Consider the following 19,545-nt stretch of genomic DNA (forward strand, 5'->3'; position numbering starts at 1 on the left):
CAGACACTAGAGGGGACACGTGGGCTATCAGAGATCCCAGTCCACTGCGGAATACCAGTTGGATGAGGACTCACACACTAGAGGCTCTTTCACCCCTTATATTTACTATCGTGAGACGCCAAGATGTAGAGGAAGAATAAAGGATGGGAAAGTCACCAGTGTACACAGAGGAAGAGTCCAGTGGCCCTACTCCTGGCTCCCTCTGTAGTTCCTCAGGATAGAGTCTAGGAGGTTCCAGAAGTAGAACTCATTGGCAAAGTCAGGGGTCAAAAGTGCGTTGGGGTATAGCACTGAGCACTCCTGTGAACAGGAATATTTGTTTCCCTATTATTACTTGCCTTTCCCAAAAGCTAACCAGCCAGTTTTTCCATTTCTCCATTTTTCCATTTGGGGTTTGCCAGAGAAGAAAGGGGGCGTAACTCCAGCTAGACGTGGTGGCCTCAGTTCCTGCAGACTGATGAGCTCTCTGCTGAGGCTGGGGGAGGTTCTGCTTAAGGCAAGTGGTGACTTGGATCTTATACAGCATGATTCAAGGATGCAGGATGTCATCTCTCCTGTCTGAAGGGTCTTTAAACACCCTTCCGTGGAAGGAGGTGGGACCTTTCATTTCATAGGCTGCTGCTTTCATAGATCTTTGAAATCATGGGCCTGCCCCAGCATCCCTGCTTCTGTGTGAAAAGAAGCCTGGCTTGGTGGAGGGAGGGAGAGAGGTGGACAGGGCTGTAGCTTAGGATATTCACATTCAGAAGACTGTTTTCTTCCAGGGATTATCCACATGGGCAGCGGAGTAGATGGGTAGCCCCTCTTAAGAAATAGGACTGAGGTCGTTTCCTCCAACTAAGCCAGATCCTACTGAGGGGTCAATGCAACTGGCAGTTGCCAATTTTGATCCTCATTTATAGCTATTTCTCAAACTTGGCTACATACTGGAATCACCTGAGACAATGTAAAAGCATGTATTAACGCCTGGACCTCCAGAGATTATGCTTTCACTGGGATGGGGTACAGCTTTGGCACTGGATGTTTTCAAATCAGCCCAGCTGATTCCAATAGGCAGAAAAGTTTCAGAAGTAATGTCATGGGTCTCTCATTCTCTGGTTTGCAAAATACTAGATATTTATTAGGATCATTGCAAATAAGGGCGGGGCATGAACAATGTAAGCATCTAAATTATAGTCAGGAATTAAAAAGAGATGTCACTTCCTACCTCTTTCACATCTCCTTCAACCCCGGCCCCACACAAGGCAAAGGGAGAAATCAGTAGTTGTCAAGAGTCAGCTTGCTTTCTCACCAGGTCTGTCAGTAATAGTGATCAGTATCCTCAGGTTCCAGCCTCCCCAGCCACACAATACAGCTCACACTCCTGAAACCATGCAAAGACGCCAGACAGACTCTTGCCCAAGTAGATTTTGGCCCCACGGTGACAAGAAGCCGCCATGCGCAACTGTCCACATGGAAGCTTGGTTTAAAGCAAAGGTGGAGCACTGGTAAGTGATGGCCCTTGGAAAGGACTGTGTTTCCAGAGGCAAAAGGAAGGGCTACAACCTTTCCAATGCGGGAACCATCGGAACTCTGGTCAGTGGCACAGACTGGATATGACTCTAACCCACATCAGCAGACCCCTCTTCATGCTCAGTAGTCTCCTTCCATCTTTCCTTCTTACCCAACACAAATTGACAATGTGGAAAGATGAAGGAAAAGGCGGCAAGGAAAAGAAATCTAGAGAACACTCTTGCCCTTTTGGCAGGGGACAAACTTGTTATCCGTTGATTGTTGGTTCCAGGGCTGCTGTAGTAGCAAGTTCTAGGTCAGAGAGAGCAGTACCTTCCTCTTATCTCTGAAGAGGGAGAGAAAAGACTGATACAAGTAGCCTCCAGAGTTGTTCAGCTGAGTTCCCAGCTCCATGTCTGAGCAGGATGGTAACAACAGCATTCTAAGCAGAAAAGACTAACTAGAAACAACATGGAACTGGGAGCAGAAGACCTGGGGTAGAGCCCATTTCTCCCACTTACTAGTGACCTTGAACAAGTAATCACCTCCATGAGCCTTAGTTCCCTGCTCTGGTTCTGTCACACAAGGTAAGAGCAGGTTCACATTGCTAGGTAAGCCTAGATTGCTGTACCTGTGTGACACTGAAGCAGGCCTCCTCACTGCCTGCAGAAAAGATGTTCCAACTGTCCTCAAAATGGTCTCAGTCTAGCTGGTTCTGGAAATCAAACCAGTGCCAGAGTAGACAGTGTATCTATTTTCAGGGCTGACAAATCAGCTGGTCCAAATGACTTTTGGGGCTTCATGTTCACAGGTTCTCAGCTGTGGTCTTCAGTCACTGGACACTCTCTGTGTGGTGACCCTACCATCAATCTCTGCCTCACTCAAGTTTCTTCATAGGCGCAAAGTGTGGTTTTAGATTAATTTCAAACCACTCTCTGGTTTTTTAATCACTACTGGAGTGCAAATTCATAATGTGAAGCGCTTTCCTTAATTTTTAAGCTACAAGTCATCACATACAAAATTTTTTACAATGAGGCATCCAGCCCATATGTACAAGAAACCTTTCTCTAAAAGGTGACTGCACACAGTCTATAAATTCTGTGATTTCATAATATCAACTATGTCTGAGAGTGGACAGAATTCACAATCAGACATCACAGCCTCTGCTTCTGCTTCTAGCTGCTCCTGTGTCACCTGCACAGAAGCAGAAATGAACTTTGTGCAATGGGAAGAGGACTTTTGTCACCCCTTCAGAATCCCTCTTCCACCATCGCTCCCAACCTGATGATGTCAGGATTTGAACGTGATCAAAAGCATTTCACAGTAGGAAGATACAACAGATGTAGAAAGGATCCCATTGAATGTGGCCATCTTTTTCTGGTCACTTCATCCTGCATAGGCAAGGCACCAAATCTCTCTCCCATGCCCTTCCAGCAAACACGTCACCAGTGTGTCAGGACTTGAGCATATCTGGTGGAAGTTACCCCACACTGACAGCAGTGGGGGAACACCAGGTGTTGGGCCTAATGAACATATATACCTCTTCACGAATAAGACATGCACACGCACGAGAAAGGTTAACAGTAAATACATTTCCAAAACCAGCAAGCACAGCTCTCCCTCAATTGACCACTGATAACATGTACCCCTAATCTATTTTTTAAAACTGCCATCCAGCCAAAGCCATACAGAGAAATACAGTGTAGGCCCATCAGTTGCAAGCACACAAATGCAGCAGGAAGTGCTCACTTTCTCCCAACTGCTTCTGCAGCATCTGCAGCTCCTGCTGAGCCTCGGCCAAGGAGACCACGGGTGTCTCACAGCAGCCAAGGAGGGGAGGGCCAGCAGAGCTGAAAGGCAGGAAGCTGGGTGGAGCTGAGGGCAGTGGTGCCTGGGGAAGGCTAACCAGCGTGGGTATGGATTGAAAATGAAGGCCTACAAACAGAAAGTTAGGGAGAAATGAGACACATCATTAGAGAGGAAGGGAGAGAAAAGAATGGGTGAAAAATTGAGAAAGTGGAAGTATTCCTTCACCAGATGTCTGCTTGGGGAGTGTCTATCACTCGATGTTGTGATGACTGAGATGGCCAAGGGGGAGCACTGCTACCCAAGGGGCTTGCCCGGCTGACCCGCTCCTCCTACTCCCCTGCCAGGGCTCTCCTGCACACATATTCCACGCTCATCTTGAAAGCACTTCACTACAGAAAGCAAGGTGGCATTACCGTAACAGAGGCAGCCTTGAGAGCCCCATCCTAGCCATCTGGGCACGGACAAGTCAGGGTGGCTGTGCCTGAATGCTCTCAAGGGCCCCTGGCTGCTGTTCCCAGCACGTGCCAGTCCTTGCCCCTGTCACAAGACTCTCCCTACAGCTAGAACTCCTCTTCTGAAAGCAACAGGACTCACCCTGAGGAGGGCAGGACTAGACTAAGATAGTGGGGAAATTGCATTACGAATGCATGTGATTCAAGACGGATGGAAACGAACTTCAGAATCACAAATCAATGTGTTCATCTACCAAAGGAAAAAGAAAGGTCTTGGCAAAGTGACTGACCCAATGGATTACAAATCTGTCTGGGCATTCAAATAACTTACAGAAAATTCTTAATATATGCAGATTCTCCGGGTCCTAATGCAGACCTACTCAATCATAAACTCTGAGAGCAGGGCTTGGAAATTTGATGAACAATATTCTTCACAGGTGATCATTATGCAGCCCATCTATAGACAGGCTTTCAGGAACCCTGGGAAGTTCTGATGTCTGAATCTGTCTACTCTTTCCTAAAAACCGTTGCAGGGCAGGTAGCAGAGGGAGGGAGGGAGCAGAAACCAAGACAGACCTGTGGAGTCTGTCTCACTTGGAAAACAAGTGAGATTATATTCTGAAAAATAATCCTTGCCCCAGGATGCTGACCCGGTATCAGAGCCGTACTGCAAAGACTGAATTACCAAGTGAAACAGCCCAGGCATCTTTCAGGGAGGCATTCTGATTTTAGAACTCTTGACTCTCTGCTCTTTTGGACCCCAGACATTTACACAGGTGTCTACAGTGCTAGACAAATAGCCTTCCCCCATGATTTCCTACTGCAGCTGCTGCCCACTCTGGCCCGGAAACTTTGAGCCCAGGCTCAGGAAGAGTTGGACATGTTCTTTTTCTTAAGATTTTGGTTGACTTGTCTACAAGAGAGACGAGGGCATCATAAAGAAAGTACTACTCTTCTGGGGGCACTGTACGAGTCTGTACAAGTCTGTACGAGTCTGACCTCACCACAACCACACTGGCGAGCCTGCCTGTCTTGCTGGGGAGCAAGAGGTGAGGCCAAGGCCTTTTCCCTGCCGTCACTGCTGTGGAGCTGTGGTTGGACAGTGCACCCCTGGCAACTAAGCTGAGGCAGATAAGTGAAATGTACCCCTCTAACTGGTCCAGGATACACAGCGTGTACATATCAAGGACTGCAAACCCATTGCTAAACCCATGAATGATAAAATAATAGGAACAGTATCTTGTCTGAAGATACTGAAGCATCTCCAGCTATGAAGCAGCCCCACCTGCCACAGAGAGGCCTCTGCAGATAAAATGGGCAACACGTGTAGGCAAGCAACAGTTGTGAATTTCTTTTTGTTCATTGGCTACAGTAATCCTGGGAGAAACATTTTGCCTCTTTGCTCCCCAGAGTGAAAGGAGAAAATGAAGTGAAGATGCTTATTTTAAAATGACTAGCCAACTACTGATCAAAATTGGTATGCAGATCGAAGTCTGCTGTGGATTACATATTCTTCTAAAATATTTGAAACAAAGAGTAATCAGACACAATTAGAGATTCAGGTGGTCTCCTGTTTTTGTCCAGGATCTGATGCATATAAGCCCCAAATGATGCTGTTTTTTGTCCCTGAAGAAAAGTCAAACAGGCACCTGGGGGAGGAAATGAAGCCCCTGCCCCATTGGCTGTTGCATACCTGGATGGGCCTGGCTGGCCTCCTGGGGGGGTTTCTGGGGAGCTGGCAAGCTGATGGGATTGCTGCTGGGTTCGGCCTTAACCCCCTGAGATGCACTGGTTGCTGATGGTTTAGAAGACAGTACAGCAGAATGACTTGAATGATGGATGGAATCTACAAAACCCACGAATGAAAGAATATGTTTGGTGTTCTACAAAGAACTGGAATCTGGCCTTATATTTAACCAGGGGTACCTGGGCAGAGCCTTGCTTTCAGGGAAAGCACCAAGCACAAGCACAAGCACTGTGAGCAGGGTTCATCCCTTGCTTGCACAGAGGAAAGCCACCTTAGAGGAGATAGTGGGGCTCAGAGGCTGATACCATGAAAATGGCACCTCCAAAAAAACCAGGCAGGTCCAGCAGCATCTGTGGATACCCACAGATACTCAGGGGTTCAGGAGCTGCAGCGAGCGGGAGGGATAACATACTCCATCTCAAGGAAGGAGGTCAGTCAGATGATTGTGTGCTCATGAGGCAGTGGGGAAGGAAGGTCTCTGTGATGTTCTCACTCTCCCCACTGTGGCTCCCCTGGGTGCAACGGCATACACGTGCTAGTGGAGACCCAGTGACCGGGGTAACTTGTAGAGTCAGGAGCAAAGCAAAGATCCTGACCCAGTGGGGCCTGTGCTTGGCACGGCTCAGCCTGATACACACTAAGGTGCATCTACAAGGCCTGGATGTGGAGGTCTCCTCTCAGCCTACATAAAGGTGGTGCCACTCAGAAAGTGGAGGCTACCTGAGTGACCAGGTGAAGCTTGCTTCTCTTCATAGTGTGTATACTCGCTGGCTATGTCCATGTCAGAGCAAGCTTCCAGCTCATCAGACAGGAAGGAGGAGCTGCTGGGAGAGCGGTGGGAGTCAGACAAGGCGCGGCTGCTGGAGGGCGTTAGGGACCGGGCATCTAGCTTGGCCTGCAGGACTTCAATCACTTTCTCCTTCTCCTGTAGCTCCCTGCTGAGCCTAGTGAGGTGAAGGAGGACAACAGGTGAAACCAAAGTCACTGGACCAGCTAGTCCTGAATAGGGCACTTGGGAAAAGCCACCTAAGTCAAGAGACCATTCCTGCAGAGTAAATGAAATAACCCATCTCTGACAGGGAGCGGAGAGTGCACCGGCCACACGATACACTGAGGACTAGCGGAGCTCAGCCAGCCCTCTAAGGCACTGCTCCTAAAAGTGTGGGCCCCAGTACAGCTGGTGTCTGAGAATTGTTGGTTCCCAGTCCCCAACAAGGTAAGTACAGAAATGGAAGGTAAGCACTGAGAAGTACATAGCAGTGTGGCATTCCCACAATATCCAAGAACACGATACGTAGAATCATCTGGTTGATTGAGGTACAGACCATGTGTGTGTCTGTGATGGATCAGAAATGAAAACAAAAATAAAACACTCTGTCCTTTACTGCAGATATTTTGAGAAGCACTAGGTGGTCTAAAGCACGCTTATGACAGAGGGGCTTGAACTATTGACCACAAAGGATTATAAGCCCGTATTTTATTGCACGTTATAAGATGATATGCAGTGACTCACTGAAAACTGGCTGCTAAGGCATGGTAGCCTCCTGGGATCTGCAACATGTAGGCCTTTTTCACTAGGAACTGTAATATGATTATTTTTTTTTCCCAAGGAAATTGGGAGGCCATTAACTAGCTGCCAACTCAAGTGGAGGTAAGTCAACTTGGCAAAAAGAGCACCCTCGGTCCTTGAACACACAGGGAGGAAACAGAGGAGATCCTTGGGGGTGTCAAGGACCCTTGAAAGCTGGTTTGTTTACTAGACTGACCCTAGGTTACTGAGCCTGGAGAATAAATATACACACAGAAATCAACAGAATTGTATCAAAAGAGAGTAAAGAATTAGGCTAAAAGACAACAGTAAGGTGTTCCACGAATAAATGAATTCATTACAATCAGTATTCGTTTTTGCCCCCTGATTTGTGAAGTTGCATTCACCCTTCCCCCTTGGACCTTGTTCCTGAGTCCTTTACCAGATCCTATTTGAATTACCTCAGGGCCAGTGGCTCAAGTGCAGCTTGCTCTTTCTCACATTTATGATCCTCTGCAAAACAAATTGAGAAAGAAACAGTAAGAAATTAAACAGGTGTCCCTTCACACATTGTAAGTGTAGGAGCCTGTTTGGGTGTAGAATAGTGACTGCTCTTTGTGGGTCCAGGATATGTAGGAGAATTACTCTGGGAGACCTCAGATTGCATCTCTAGAGACATGCAAACTCTCCTGAGCTCACCAGGCAGACCCTCCCTGACCTGGTGATCACCATCACGACTTCCTCTGCCCTAAATCAATGCAAAAGAATAGTTTAAAAGGTACTTGGCCAGCTTCCCTCCGGAACATCCCAGGGTCCAAGCCTGCCACAGACTGCCTCCCAGATGTATGGCTCTGTGTCCCATCGTGGCTTTCAGGTAGAACCCACTCTTACTCTGAAGAGATGACAAACAGCCCTGTCCCACCTCTGCACCTGCCACCAGGACGTGGGATGGTTGGTCCCCAAGACTGATCCTGCTCTGTTCCCTCAGGTGCTCTCAGGAAATTCTAAGTAAAAGACTTCAATAACTACCAATATTCCTAGCCCTCGTGCTATGGCATTCAGTGCCCAAACCACGTTCAAAAGGGCTTGGTGATTTATCCATATTTCAATTATATTCACGTATGATTCCACGCAATAAATGGAGAAACAGAGATGCCAAAAGGGTAAGTCATTTGTCCAAAGCAACTTAATGGCGGCATCCAAGCTAGAGCTTGGGTCTTGCAATTCTCAGTTCACAGCTCTTTGTACTATAATGATGTCCTCCAACCTCTTCTCCCTTTCACCCCATTAGCACTGGATGAACAAGGCCTCCTTCCCTAAAGGGTCACATCCATAAATGATGACGATTTTAGAGTTGTAATCATGGCCTCCAACCTCAGGGCTTCCCACTGGCCAGTCCTGATCCTGTCCTGGTCCCCAGGAAATGAAGTGGAAGCAGGACCTGGGGTAAAAGGCTGTGGTGGAGGTGTGGCCCGGGTCTGGCAGTGATGAGAGTGTCCCTAAGCCCTGTGGCCAACTTACTGGTGCTGAGTTTGCTGGTGAGCCTCTCTGTCAGCTGGCTTCCCTGGGCCAGTTGCTCCCGGAAGCTCTGCCCCAGGTAGTAGTCAATGTCATTGCTCCTTAGGAGGTCCTCAAAAGATTTTACTGTATCTTTCGAATGCTGGGTGAGAAGATAACAGATACCTCTCCCTTCTCGGATTTTCTGGCGTAGGTAGGATAGTTCTCGGGCCTGATCCTGAATCAAGGAATCATATTTCCTAATGCGGGAAAGAGGAAGAAAGGAAAAGCATAACAATTAAATGATGGGCTTCTGTAGAGATTTCTGTGAGAACATCTCTATGAGTTCCTCAGGTTAAGCTACTTCTGGCACATAAACTGAAGGAGATATTTAAGAGTAAATTCTTTTCTGACAAACTGCTGCATCAAACAACTTGTTATGTCACTGTCCTTCCACTGTCTTCTGTATGTTAGTTAAGTGTCCAAAAATGAAAAGTACGTTCTGTGAGGGTAAATACAGTATCATATTTTACCCCCCTTATAGCACCAATAGAGTGTAGACTCACAGTTGATACTCAATAAATGTTAAATATACTCACTGAGTAGAGACTCAATCAATACTAAAAATCCGAATAGGTCCGTTCATGTCTTCTGTTTCAAAGACCATCTATATTATGGCAGGCTGTATTTTGCAAAGAGGGCCATTGCTCAAGCTCCCTCCCACATGCTCGTCTGCAGTGTGGCTTTGCCCTCTTTCATCATCAGGGAGAAGTTACTCTCTACCTCCTTAAACCTGGGTGGGCCCTGTGGCCACTTGGACCAAGATAATACAGCGGAAGTGACACTGTGCCACGTCTAGGATTCGCTCTTAATTAGCCTGGCAACTTCCACTTCCTGACCCTGGAAAGCCAGTTGTCGTGTTGAAGTGAAATTACCCTGAGCCCACCATACTGTGAGAGGCCCTGGAAGACAAGAAGCCACACTGAGAAAGAGAGAAGCCAAGGAGCACCCTGTCACCTGCACATGAATGAAGAAGTAGTGTCCAGCCAGACATTTCAGATGACTGCAGCCCCACCGCCCTCTGATGGCAGCTATTTGAGACCCCCCTAAGTGAGTGCTACCCCACTAAGCCCCGTGAATCCACATAAATTATTGTGTGAAACCACTAAGCTTTGGGGTAGTTTATTTCTCAGCATAGATAACCCGGACAGATACTGAGATGAATGTCTACCCAGTGTTTTTCAACACAAAGTATCAATAACAATAATAGTTGTGGGAAATAGTGCTGAGAGCTTTAAAATATGCTAGGCATTATTACAAGCACTTGTATTAATTCATGTAAACCTAGTAACTACCCTTTGAGATAGGTTCTCTTATGATCCTCATTTAGTAGGTAAAGAAACAGGCTCAGAAAGACTAAAGTAGTTTGCACAGCCAGTAAGTACCAGAGCTAGGACTCAAACCCAGGGAGTCCGACTCCAGCCTTCCTACTGATATATGCCATCACTTTACTAATGCAGTCCTAGGAGGAAATCCCAGGGACCTGCTGTCTCCCAGCAGGGGCCACGTGTCCCTTCTTCAGACCTCGGGCTACCATTTAAATAAGCGCTCTTCTGATTGTCCCAGTGGGTCTACCTGCCTGGGCTACTCTCTTTCAGACAAAAACTTGGACAGCTTCAGTCGAGTGAAGTTCCAAAGAGTGCCCTCCTTACCCAGGCCACGAGGCTGATCTCAGCTCCTCGGCCAGCTTCCCTTCCGTTCCAGTTTTCGGGAGCTGGGCTTCCAGCTGGGACACCCGCTGGATCAGACTCTCCAGATCTTTTTTAGCCTGAAGCCCTGGGGGATAGAAAGCCCCAGTGCCATCAGACAGCCACCCCTCATCTTCATCAGTGACACTGTGAGGCGAAGATCCCTGGAGGGTGCCAAGCGCCTTCAGCTTTCGGGGTCTCTCCAGACTAGATGAATAATCGCTTGTGACTGACAGGGACCGGACCCGGCTCTTGAGGTTCTGAATGACCTTATTGGCGTTCTGCAGCTGGGCTTTCAGATCTTTGATGTCCTTACGTAGGACAGAGATGTCTTCTGATTTCCCGTATGCCTGGAGCTCCTCCTGCTTCCCTAGCTGGCTCTCCAGAGGCTTCCTCCTGGGGGGGCTGGCCAGCGTCGAGCCCAAGGGTCCCTGCTCAGAGCACAGCCCCTCCATTAGGACTGTCTCCCCGAGGCTGTCGTGCTCCTCACATTCTGAGAAAAGACAAAGACATCCTCCTGGATAAAGCCGGGAAGGCTGCTGTAGCCACTCCCTTGAAGGGGAGGCAGGTTTGATCACGAGGACAATAATGACTAGAGCAAAAGTTGAAGCAGCACTTTATTCAGCCCTGGCACTGTGCTAGCATTCAGACACCCAGTTATTCCCTGTCCTCCCATGCGCCCTGCAGGTCAGGCGTGGTCCCCTTCTATTGTACTCAGTGTTTTTCCCCTTGATTTCAACTTGGTGGGTGTCCCTACAGTCATAGGGCTTTTATAATAGAAAAACAAATTTTTTAAACTCAACGGTTTACATATTCCTCAGAGCTCATCTGGTCTTTTCATTAATAAATAGGCCTTAGCATTTTTCTACAATAATCAGTTGGATAGAAATTATTATTATTATTATTATTATTATTATTATTATTATTATTATTATGAAGAGAAGTATGGTGAAAAGTAATTGTAGCCATTCAGACTCATATTCAGCCTTAGTTTGGGCAAGAGGGATCCTCCAAACTTCCTGTCCCTCTCTGGTCCTGGGTCCTCTTCAGTTTGCAACACCCCCTCGCCCCTACTCCTTGTCAGATGCAGGACTGGCCAACAGCACTCAGACCTGAAGGCTGACTCCAGGGAGGGAAGGTGAACCCCACTAGCGTGCTCGTACCAGGACTGGTGCTTTCCTCCCGCTCAGCCTCATTCTCGCTTCGGCCACAAGTCTCGTAGCCGAGATCCTGGAGGTCCACCTGCACCTGCTTGCTGTCCTGCTTCACCAAGGTTTCACCTGCTTGGGAAGAGACAGAGGATGTTACAGAGTGTCTGAATCCCTCACACACTCCCTCATCCTCAGTGGCACAAACTCTGGCCCTGAGGGGGCAGGAGGTCACATCCAGCACGGGACAGATGCTGCTTTATTTATGTGGGAGAAGAGACCACCTGCTCCAGGCAGCAGGACTTTCCTCTGCCCAGTTGAGCCTGTTTGCCATGGATCCCACCTGCAGGTAACCTGGGCTTCCCTGGGACCAGACATCTTTAAGTCAAGCGTTGCATATTTTCATCTCCAGAAGTCCCAGGGAAGCCAGCAACTGCTTTGTTCACAGGGGCTCAGTAAATGTCTGGATGGAGCTGAGCGAATTCAGAGTTCCAGGACATGCAGATCTGTACTGTCCGGTAAGGTAATTGCTAGCCACATGTGACCACTTTATATTAGCTTGATTGAAATTAAATAGAACTTAAAATTCCCCAGTTGAAGTAGCTACATTTCACGTGCTCTGTAACCACATGAGACTCAGATATAGAACATCTCTGTCACTGCAGAAGTTGTATTAGAAAGTGCTGATTCTAGACCAACAGTGATGCTATATTTTTGAAGAATCTGATGTGGCGCAAAGAGGAGCAGAAGAGAAACAATAAGCGTATGTTGGGAGAGTTAAGGCAGTTTGTCGACCGTCTCAGAAGTCAGCAAACCTAGATGTTAGCCTATTCCTCCCTACACTGTCCCTGCAAACTTGCTTCATTCCTTTATTCTTCTCTGCCATCTGCAAACTGAAGTTATGTATCCACTTCCACAATCCTAGGGTCATGGTCAGGATTAAATTTGTTTTAAGGTTGGGGAAGAAAAGTGAAGTCGGCAAGGCATGCAGCTTCTCAGGGAGGAGATGGACACTTTGGTAATGGTGAACTTAAGACTTACTAAACATGACTCTGTATTTCTCCAGCTGGTTGGCCTGAGCAAAGACAGTGGCTTCTGATATCAGTAGCTTCTCCTGGAGATCTTGAAAGCGTTGTCTGCATTGTGCCAGCTGGGAGCGCAGGTGCTTGGTGTATCCCGGGAGGCTAATTTCGGATTGAGGCCCAGGGTCACGGGCCTGGGGCTGGTTACCCAGCTGTGAAAAGAGCCAGCAAAAGGGACAGGGCAGTCTGAGCTCATCCCCCATGCAGTGATGGTCACTTCCCCTTGCGAACCCTGTGGACTTTATTCACGTGTCTGTCACAGCGCTCCTCATGCCCCTGGGCAGTTACTTGCTTTCCAGGCTGAGCTCCTGGAGAGCTGGGGTAACGTTTTTTTCATCTGCGTATCTACAGCATGATGCCAACTGAGTCTCTGAGCAGCTCTCAGTAATGTTTATTCAAAGGTTGAAAAGAGAAGGGGTGGAAACCTCCACTCGTCTCTCCCTGCATCCCTGCCCAGTGGTCCTCTCAGAATCCTCTGTGTTCTCCGTTTTATTTACCCCTCAGCAAATCCTCTTTCCCCAAGAGGATCCTGATGACCCCTCGTGAGGCTCAGGAATCCACACCTGTAATGAGCTGTGATGAAAATGGCAGTGATAAGAAAGAGATGTCATTACACGCCACTTGTCTGGCTGCCTTAAAACGCTACGCACCCCTGTATTGCTTCCTGTTGAAATGATCTGCTTTTATGCCATCTTTCCCCACCATATTGAGCACATGAAGGGCAGAGACCAGGCCTGCTGCTAATGCCTAGTGTGTCATCTGGAAACCTAAGCATTCAAGAAATACGTATGGAAAATGAATTACTCAAGCAATATTTATGGATAATATTATTTAAAAAGAAACCTCTCTAAAGCTGACAGTGTGAGGACTATTATTACCACCGCTTGCAGTACAAAAGTGCCTCTCCCTTGCTACCTCCTACCCACAGGGCAGAACTGTTACAGTAAAAACCGACACCTACAGCTCCTTCTGCAAGAGTCTTTCATTCCACCTTACCCCACACTTACTTGGAGGGCATCCACTGTGAGGGCAGCCCCAAGGTCAAGGCTCCGGGGCCTGGGGCAGGGCCTCGCGGTCACACTCTCCGCTTCCTGGCATTGGTGCTTTCCAGGAGAACAAACCAGCTCTGCGTTCATTCTGGCGATCTCCGTGGCCAGGTGCACGAGGAGCTCGGGACTACTTGCACTATTCCCTTCCTTGCTGCTCAGCACCAGCTGTTCTTTGAGGAGGCTGATGATACTGTGAGCATTCTTCAGTTTTCCCTGGAGCTTTCTGAACTCAGCCTGAAGGCTGTTCTCATTCAGACCCCCTTTGGCAACTACGGTTTCCACCATCACCTCGCCCTTCTCCTTGTCTTCCTCGACCTCCCATCCATCGGACATTGCTTCTCCCATCTGCTCTTTCAGCTCTGCATTCTCAAGGCAAAGGCTCAGCATGGTGTTCCTGCAGGAAACATACACAGTCAGGGCCAGGGCTGGTCCTGGCCCCAGTTCCGAAGAGGCCCCTTTTACCCACAACTCAGTCCATCAGACTCAGAGACACCCCAGAGCCTGAAGTGAACTCGGACGAGTCTCTAATTTTATTCAAGAGGAAACCAAGGCTCAGGAAGAGTAAGACACTGCCCACACTCCCACAGCGACTCGATGGCAGCATGATCACCAAAAATCTCAGGCTCAAGACACCTACTCTAGTTGTCTTCACCTGTGCTTGCAGATTCATGTTCTAATTTTCAGTGGCGTCTGGAACAAACAAGGGTACTTACACTGTTAAGAAAAGAATAAAACAGCATTTGCCTGGGGAAAATGTATTATGATGGAGTCTACAGTTCTACTAATTAACAACAGTCACTTTTTAACCACTAGATGAGAAATTGGGACCTAGGAACGCAGAAGAAACAATACTAATGTGAGCTGTAGTCATATGTACTTATGTGATTATTTGCTTTATGTCTGGCTCCTGTGATAGGAGATCACCTCCATGAGAGCAAGGTTTCTGCCTGTCCTGTTCACCCTGTATCCCCAGAGCCTCCACAGTGCCTGCTACATAAAACATTCGTATCTGCTGAGGAAATAAAATGGACGAAAACACTGATTTTCACCAAGACATTCTAGACCCAGCCTTTCCTCTCACCACGTCCTTCACTAGGGTTAGAAGGAAGCAATAAAAAAAACATGGCTTTAATAAACAAACTCAAACCTCTTTGAGCCTCAGTCTCCTTTTTATATAAAATTAGGATTATAACACTTACCTAGTGGAGTTAATGGATGCTTAAATGAAATTACATTTATGGTATGGGTAGCTCAGTGTCTGCAGCAGAGAAGTCATTCAGTTCTGCGTGGACTAGCTGCAGACCTGAGCAATACTAACATCAGAATCCTAGGAGGTGCTTGTTTAAAAAGCTTTAGCGCTAAGGCCTATGAATCTACATTTTACTTATGTTCCACAGTGATTCATACACAGGCAAAATTGAGAACTGCCAACTAGGAGAGGTAAGGGGATTAACCAATTCACAGTCTGAGGGACCAGTAGTTGGCTATGCCCCTAGATAAGATTTCTCAGAATCCTGAAGTTTTGGGGCAGAGCAAAGTTTGTCTATCATGAATTAAGGATGAAAATACTTTAGAACACAGGACTCAGAAAGAGTATGAGACAGTTTCCTCAGTGGAGAAAAGGGGGCAAGTATTTCACCAAACTGAGGTGTAAGAGGGAAAGAAAGGGACACGTGTGGGATAGAGAACAATCTTTATTATTTACATGTTACGACTTTGTACTTGGGGGAAAACACTGCTGTTATCACAGTAGGAACTGATGAAAGCAATGCTCGACAAAAGCTTCTCAAAAGAGGGGCTACACATTAGATAGATTCCATCTTCTACAGTAACAGTGACTTCTAAGGTTGGATGGAGAGTTAAATCAGTTTCAGGTTAGTAACTCTGGGGGAAAAAGAAAGTAATCCACGATTTGGTTTGATTGCACATTCAACGGTAGGATCAAAAGAGATGCACTCTTCTTAACAGTGAAGTTTTACATATTACACAGTTCAACTAAAACTTATGCTTTAACTTAAATAGAATTTAAGAAAAGACATATCATGAGAATTCAGAGGAAAAGGATGATCACAAGAGTATTTAAAAAATTGACAAAATATATAGTGTGGAAGAAAAGGCTTCGAATTTAAAAATTGAGAGCCAGGGGTCTAGCCATGGACTCTTATGCAAACTGAATAAGTTGCTAGAACTTTTTAGGCCTGTGTTTCCTTGACAATGAAAAAGGACATTTTGCTGGAGGCCAAGGCCCTCTTCAGTGCTAATTTTATTCTCTGATTCAGGCACATTTAAGTGGCACATAATAGGCAGGGGAACAATAAGGCATGAATTAGAAGTTTACATCTGCACAGCTGTGTTCTAAACAGCAGGCCAAAATGAATATGACCCTTAGGGATGAATAAATATGTGGATTAGCCATACAGTATCAGCGTGTTCCCCAAGCATCTTTTGAAAAAAGGCCGTTCAAGACAGAGTGGCCCATGTAGCCAATAAATAAGTGGCAAAAATACTTGCCACTTTTGCAAAGTAAATAAAACAGCAGAGATGATGAAAATTGCTACTCCATGATTTAAGGATTCATGCTGCTGAGAGAGGGCTGAGTGGAGATGGAAGGGCTTCTATATAAATCCTCCTCCTCATGGACCGTTCTGGTTCTGCACACGGCAGTGAAGCGTCTTGGGGAGCACTGACCCATTACATGTTCCAGTCAATGCAAAGGTGCAACACCAGACATATACCTAGGAGATTTCCACTCATGACGGTCACATGTAATGGCTAATCATGGGCATTATTATACTGAACTAAGACCAGATTTATTTAAATAATTTGAATGATGATTACTGAGAATCACTTAATTTTTCTAAGAATTTATAGAACCACTGATGCACTGAGCCTGGGATGTAAAGCAAGAAGCCCCATGCAGCACGCACGCCTTGGCTGCAGCAAGGTCAGTCCCTTGGCTATGGTGGCCCCTCAGTCAGCAGGCCCCCCTTCTCTGGGGCACATCCTACCTGATGTGGGCCACAGAGGAGAATCCTGCTTCCTCAATTTGAGCCTTTGGCTCCTTCAGTTCCCCCTCAGCTTTCCTCTTCTCCTCTAAGTGCTGGTGGATCTCAGCCCTCAGGTGGAGCATTTCCTCCTGAAGAGCCCTGTTACTGTCCCCTCCTGTTGGGGAAGGAGGAGGAAGAGAGACTTTCTGGGTCTCCACAGCTGCCAGGCTTTTCTCCAGAGCCACCTTGATGAGCTGCAAGAAAATCACGGTTTAAAGAAGTTAGGCCGTTGAAGAGGAGCTAAAAGGAACATGAGATCACAAAGGCAGCCTTTACTGGGACCTAAAATGGGCTCCCCTAAAATGGGCTCAGCCATAAGGGCCCTGCAGACTGGTCTGGGTGGGGAGGACACCCCAGGAGCAGTGAGAGCTGTTGCCATAGGCAGGAAGAGGAGACTGCAGAGGTGGGCGAAGGAAAAACCACGAGCACACAATAAATCTCAAACAAATGCAAACAAACGAGGTTTAAACAGGACGAGAGCCTGTGGGTGCTGTGATTCTTCTCTTTTCTGAGGGGACTTTTCACAAGTCAGGAAGCTTCATCAGCTCCACAACACTTGAGTCCTTGACTGCAAAGATCATGGCTCGAGGTACCGGAGCTCAAAGCCTGACGTTGTGCCTGTAACTCCGACTCCAGAAAGGACGATTAAGAGGAAGGGCTCTGGACACTCAGAAATCAGCAGTCACGGTCACAGCATTAGAATACGGGCGGAGCTCCAGGTAAGACAGAGCAACCTTAGTTTCACTGGCAGCAGGAGAAGCACGCTCCACAACTGCAGAAAAGTTAAAGGAAGGTCACCTGCTTGGCAGCCAATTTCCCTTGTCGGTTATTGCCCGGTGCTGATGCTGCCGGTCAAACCCTCTCTACGAAACTAGACACGTGAGAGAAAAAACATGCAGAAACAATTTCCCATCACCTTGTTTGTTTGAAGATACTCTTGAAATTACTCAATTGTTCAACTAAAGCAGATTGTATAGTTTTTCCTCAAGTAAGAATTTTTTAACTCATAGACTTTCTTGTCTTGGGCTCCTCTCCAGTTTTTCCCATGCTTTTCAAAAGTGTAGAAACCAAAATCTGAGTACAATCATCTACTTAATGTATGATGAATTGTTTTAGTCTGTGAGTCTCTTGCCTGTCTGTCCAATATTAATCTTACATCCCAGTGTCATACTGGCTCCTTTTCCCATTCAGTGGCAGCATTTGGGGGCTTGACTTAACTGCAGGTCAATTTTGACCTCCCAATGGTCTACCTTTCCTCACAGCTATTTCTGGGTCATGTTTCCTTTATCTCTATAGATATAGTGACTTGTACTTGTCACAAGTTCATTCTGGCTATACAGAGTCATTTCCCAATTATCAAAGTCATCAGAATATTTATGCACATCTTCATAAATCATGTAGTGGCCACTTGATTAGAGATGATTTATGGAATTAATTATATGCTCTATTCCTTCATTTAGGTCTGAAATATACTGACTAGAACAGCACTCAGGGAAGCTTAAATGGACCAGTGGTTAACAGAGCTGCTTGGCTTGGCACAAAGCCACTGACCTTTGCTTTGGACCTTGTAACCATATAGTGAAATCTAGGCTGCAGGTATTCGGTGGGATTGATTTATGGCATGTTTGTGTAGAAGAATTCGGTAGCATAGCAGTTGAGGTTGTGAAGAGATGTGCAAGACATGCACCCACGTCACAGAAGAAAGAGATTGCAGACACAGTTGTTCATTTTCTAGGCATCCAATTCCACTTGGGGTTGTGAGCCTGAGATTTAGGAGGCTCTTGGGAATGTCTGTCTCTGTGGCTCTGCTGTCAGGCTTAGATTGGTAGCCATTCCTACATGTGTCACAAAGCACTTGGGACAAAATAAAGGAAGGGGGACTGGATAAAACCACTTTTGAAAGTTTATGACCTCACCTCTCATTAAAATTATGTGATGTTGTCTTTCTATATCAACTGTCTGCAACTAACTAAACATTGCCATCAGCTTTGACTGTGGACACATTTACCCTTTTCTAAACCTTAAGAGTTCCTTCTGCTTAAAAATGATGTCTGACTTTCATGTCACCTATCTATTGTCCAAGTGCCTTCTAGATGTACATTATCTTCTCCTATTAATTTAAATACACCCACTTTCTTTTAAAAGAAAATATAAGAACCTTGAAATGTTAATACCAGACAGGACCTTTGGTTCATCTGGTCTGATCTCCCACTTTAAAATGAGAAAAGGGAGATCTGATTTGTTTCCCAGACTAATTTGGGTTTTCATATGTCCATGTCAAAGGGAACTTCCTTTGGCTAAATTGTCTGTAAAATTTAAATGTAAATGCGTGAGAAGTGACTCAGGATCTAGCCTTTTTATTTTTTTTCTTTATCATCTAGGGAAAGCTAATACTTTAATTTTTTTCCCCTCAAAACCCAGGGCTTCCAGTTGAATGCAGTGTTAATTACATTTATTGTTAATTACATCTCTTATAGGTTTTTTTTCACATTTCCGAATTCATCTGTTCATCTGTTGTACTGTTCCATGGCATAATTCAACTTTTTTGTAGGCTGGGTTTCTATTTGCCCCACAAAGGTCCATGTGCAGATCTGATCTCTTACTTGAATAGAGTTGTTTTAGCCATATTGTTTCCTATCTCTCACAATGTTAATCAGTCCTTAGACAGCATAAGGCCATTAAAAATGATCTCTTCTCAAGTTCATCACTGAGAATGGACTTTTGTGTGAGATATCTGGGGAAAATTACCCAAATGGCTAGATCGGAGGCTACCTGAGGAGGGTGAGTCCAAAACTAAAGATGAAGCAATTTGCTTTGCTCAAAAGCTGGTTCTCTTGGAAGGAACACAAAGTTGAATGTGTTTGTTAGGGGAAGTATGTGCATGCTTGAGGTAGGAAGGGAGCATGGTGTTGAGAACAAGGTCAGCCTCCTAAGGACACAACAAGGA

At 46.3% G+C, this 19,545-nt stretch overlaps 1 protein-coding gene and 1 long non-coding RNA gene across 2 annotated transcripts in view; one reads left to right on the forward strand and one right to left on the reverse strand.

The window, feature by feature from the left end:
- LOC140698220 (uncharacterized) overlaps positions 1-6,864 on the forward strand; it is a 40,108-nt gene extending 33,244 nt beyond the window's left edge. Inside the window, exon 3 of the long non-coding RNA XR_012075850.1 lies at positions 6,431-6,864. This is a non-coding gene — a long non-coding RNA (uncharacterized lncRNA). The remainder of the gene's footprint in view (positions 1-6,430) is intronic.
- Positions 1-17,272, reverse strand: part of LOC140698212 (myomegalin-like) — a 33,734-nt gene extending 16,462 nt beyond the window's left edge. Inside the window, 9 exon segments of the mRNA XM_072967858.1 lie at positions 5,446-5,598; positions 6,220-6,443; positions 7,489-7,540; positions 8,549-8,784; positions 10,237-10,765; positions 11,436-11,552; positions 12,462-12,654; positions 13,510-13,945; positions 16,560-17,272. Of these exon segments, the coding sequence (XP_072823959.1) occupies positions 5,446-5,598; positions 6,220-6,443; positions 7,489-7,540; positions 8,549-8,784; positions 10,237-10,765; positions 11,436-11,552; positions 12,462-12,654; positions 13,510-13,945; positions 16,560-16,681 (2,062 nt within the window). The 5' untranslated portion in view covers positions 16,682-17,272.
- Positions 17,273-19,545: the final 2,273 nt, after the last annotated feature.

The sequence above is a fragment of the Vicugna pacos genome, chromosome 9 (assembly GCF_048564905.1).
Source record: "Vicugna pacos chromosome 9, VicPac4, whole genome shotgun sequence".
Taxonomy (NCBI): Eukaryota; Metazoa; Chordata; class Mammalia; order Artiodactyla; family Camelidae; genus Vicugna; species Vicugna pacos.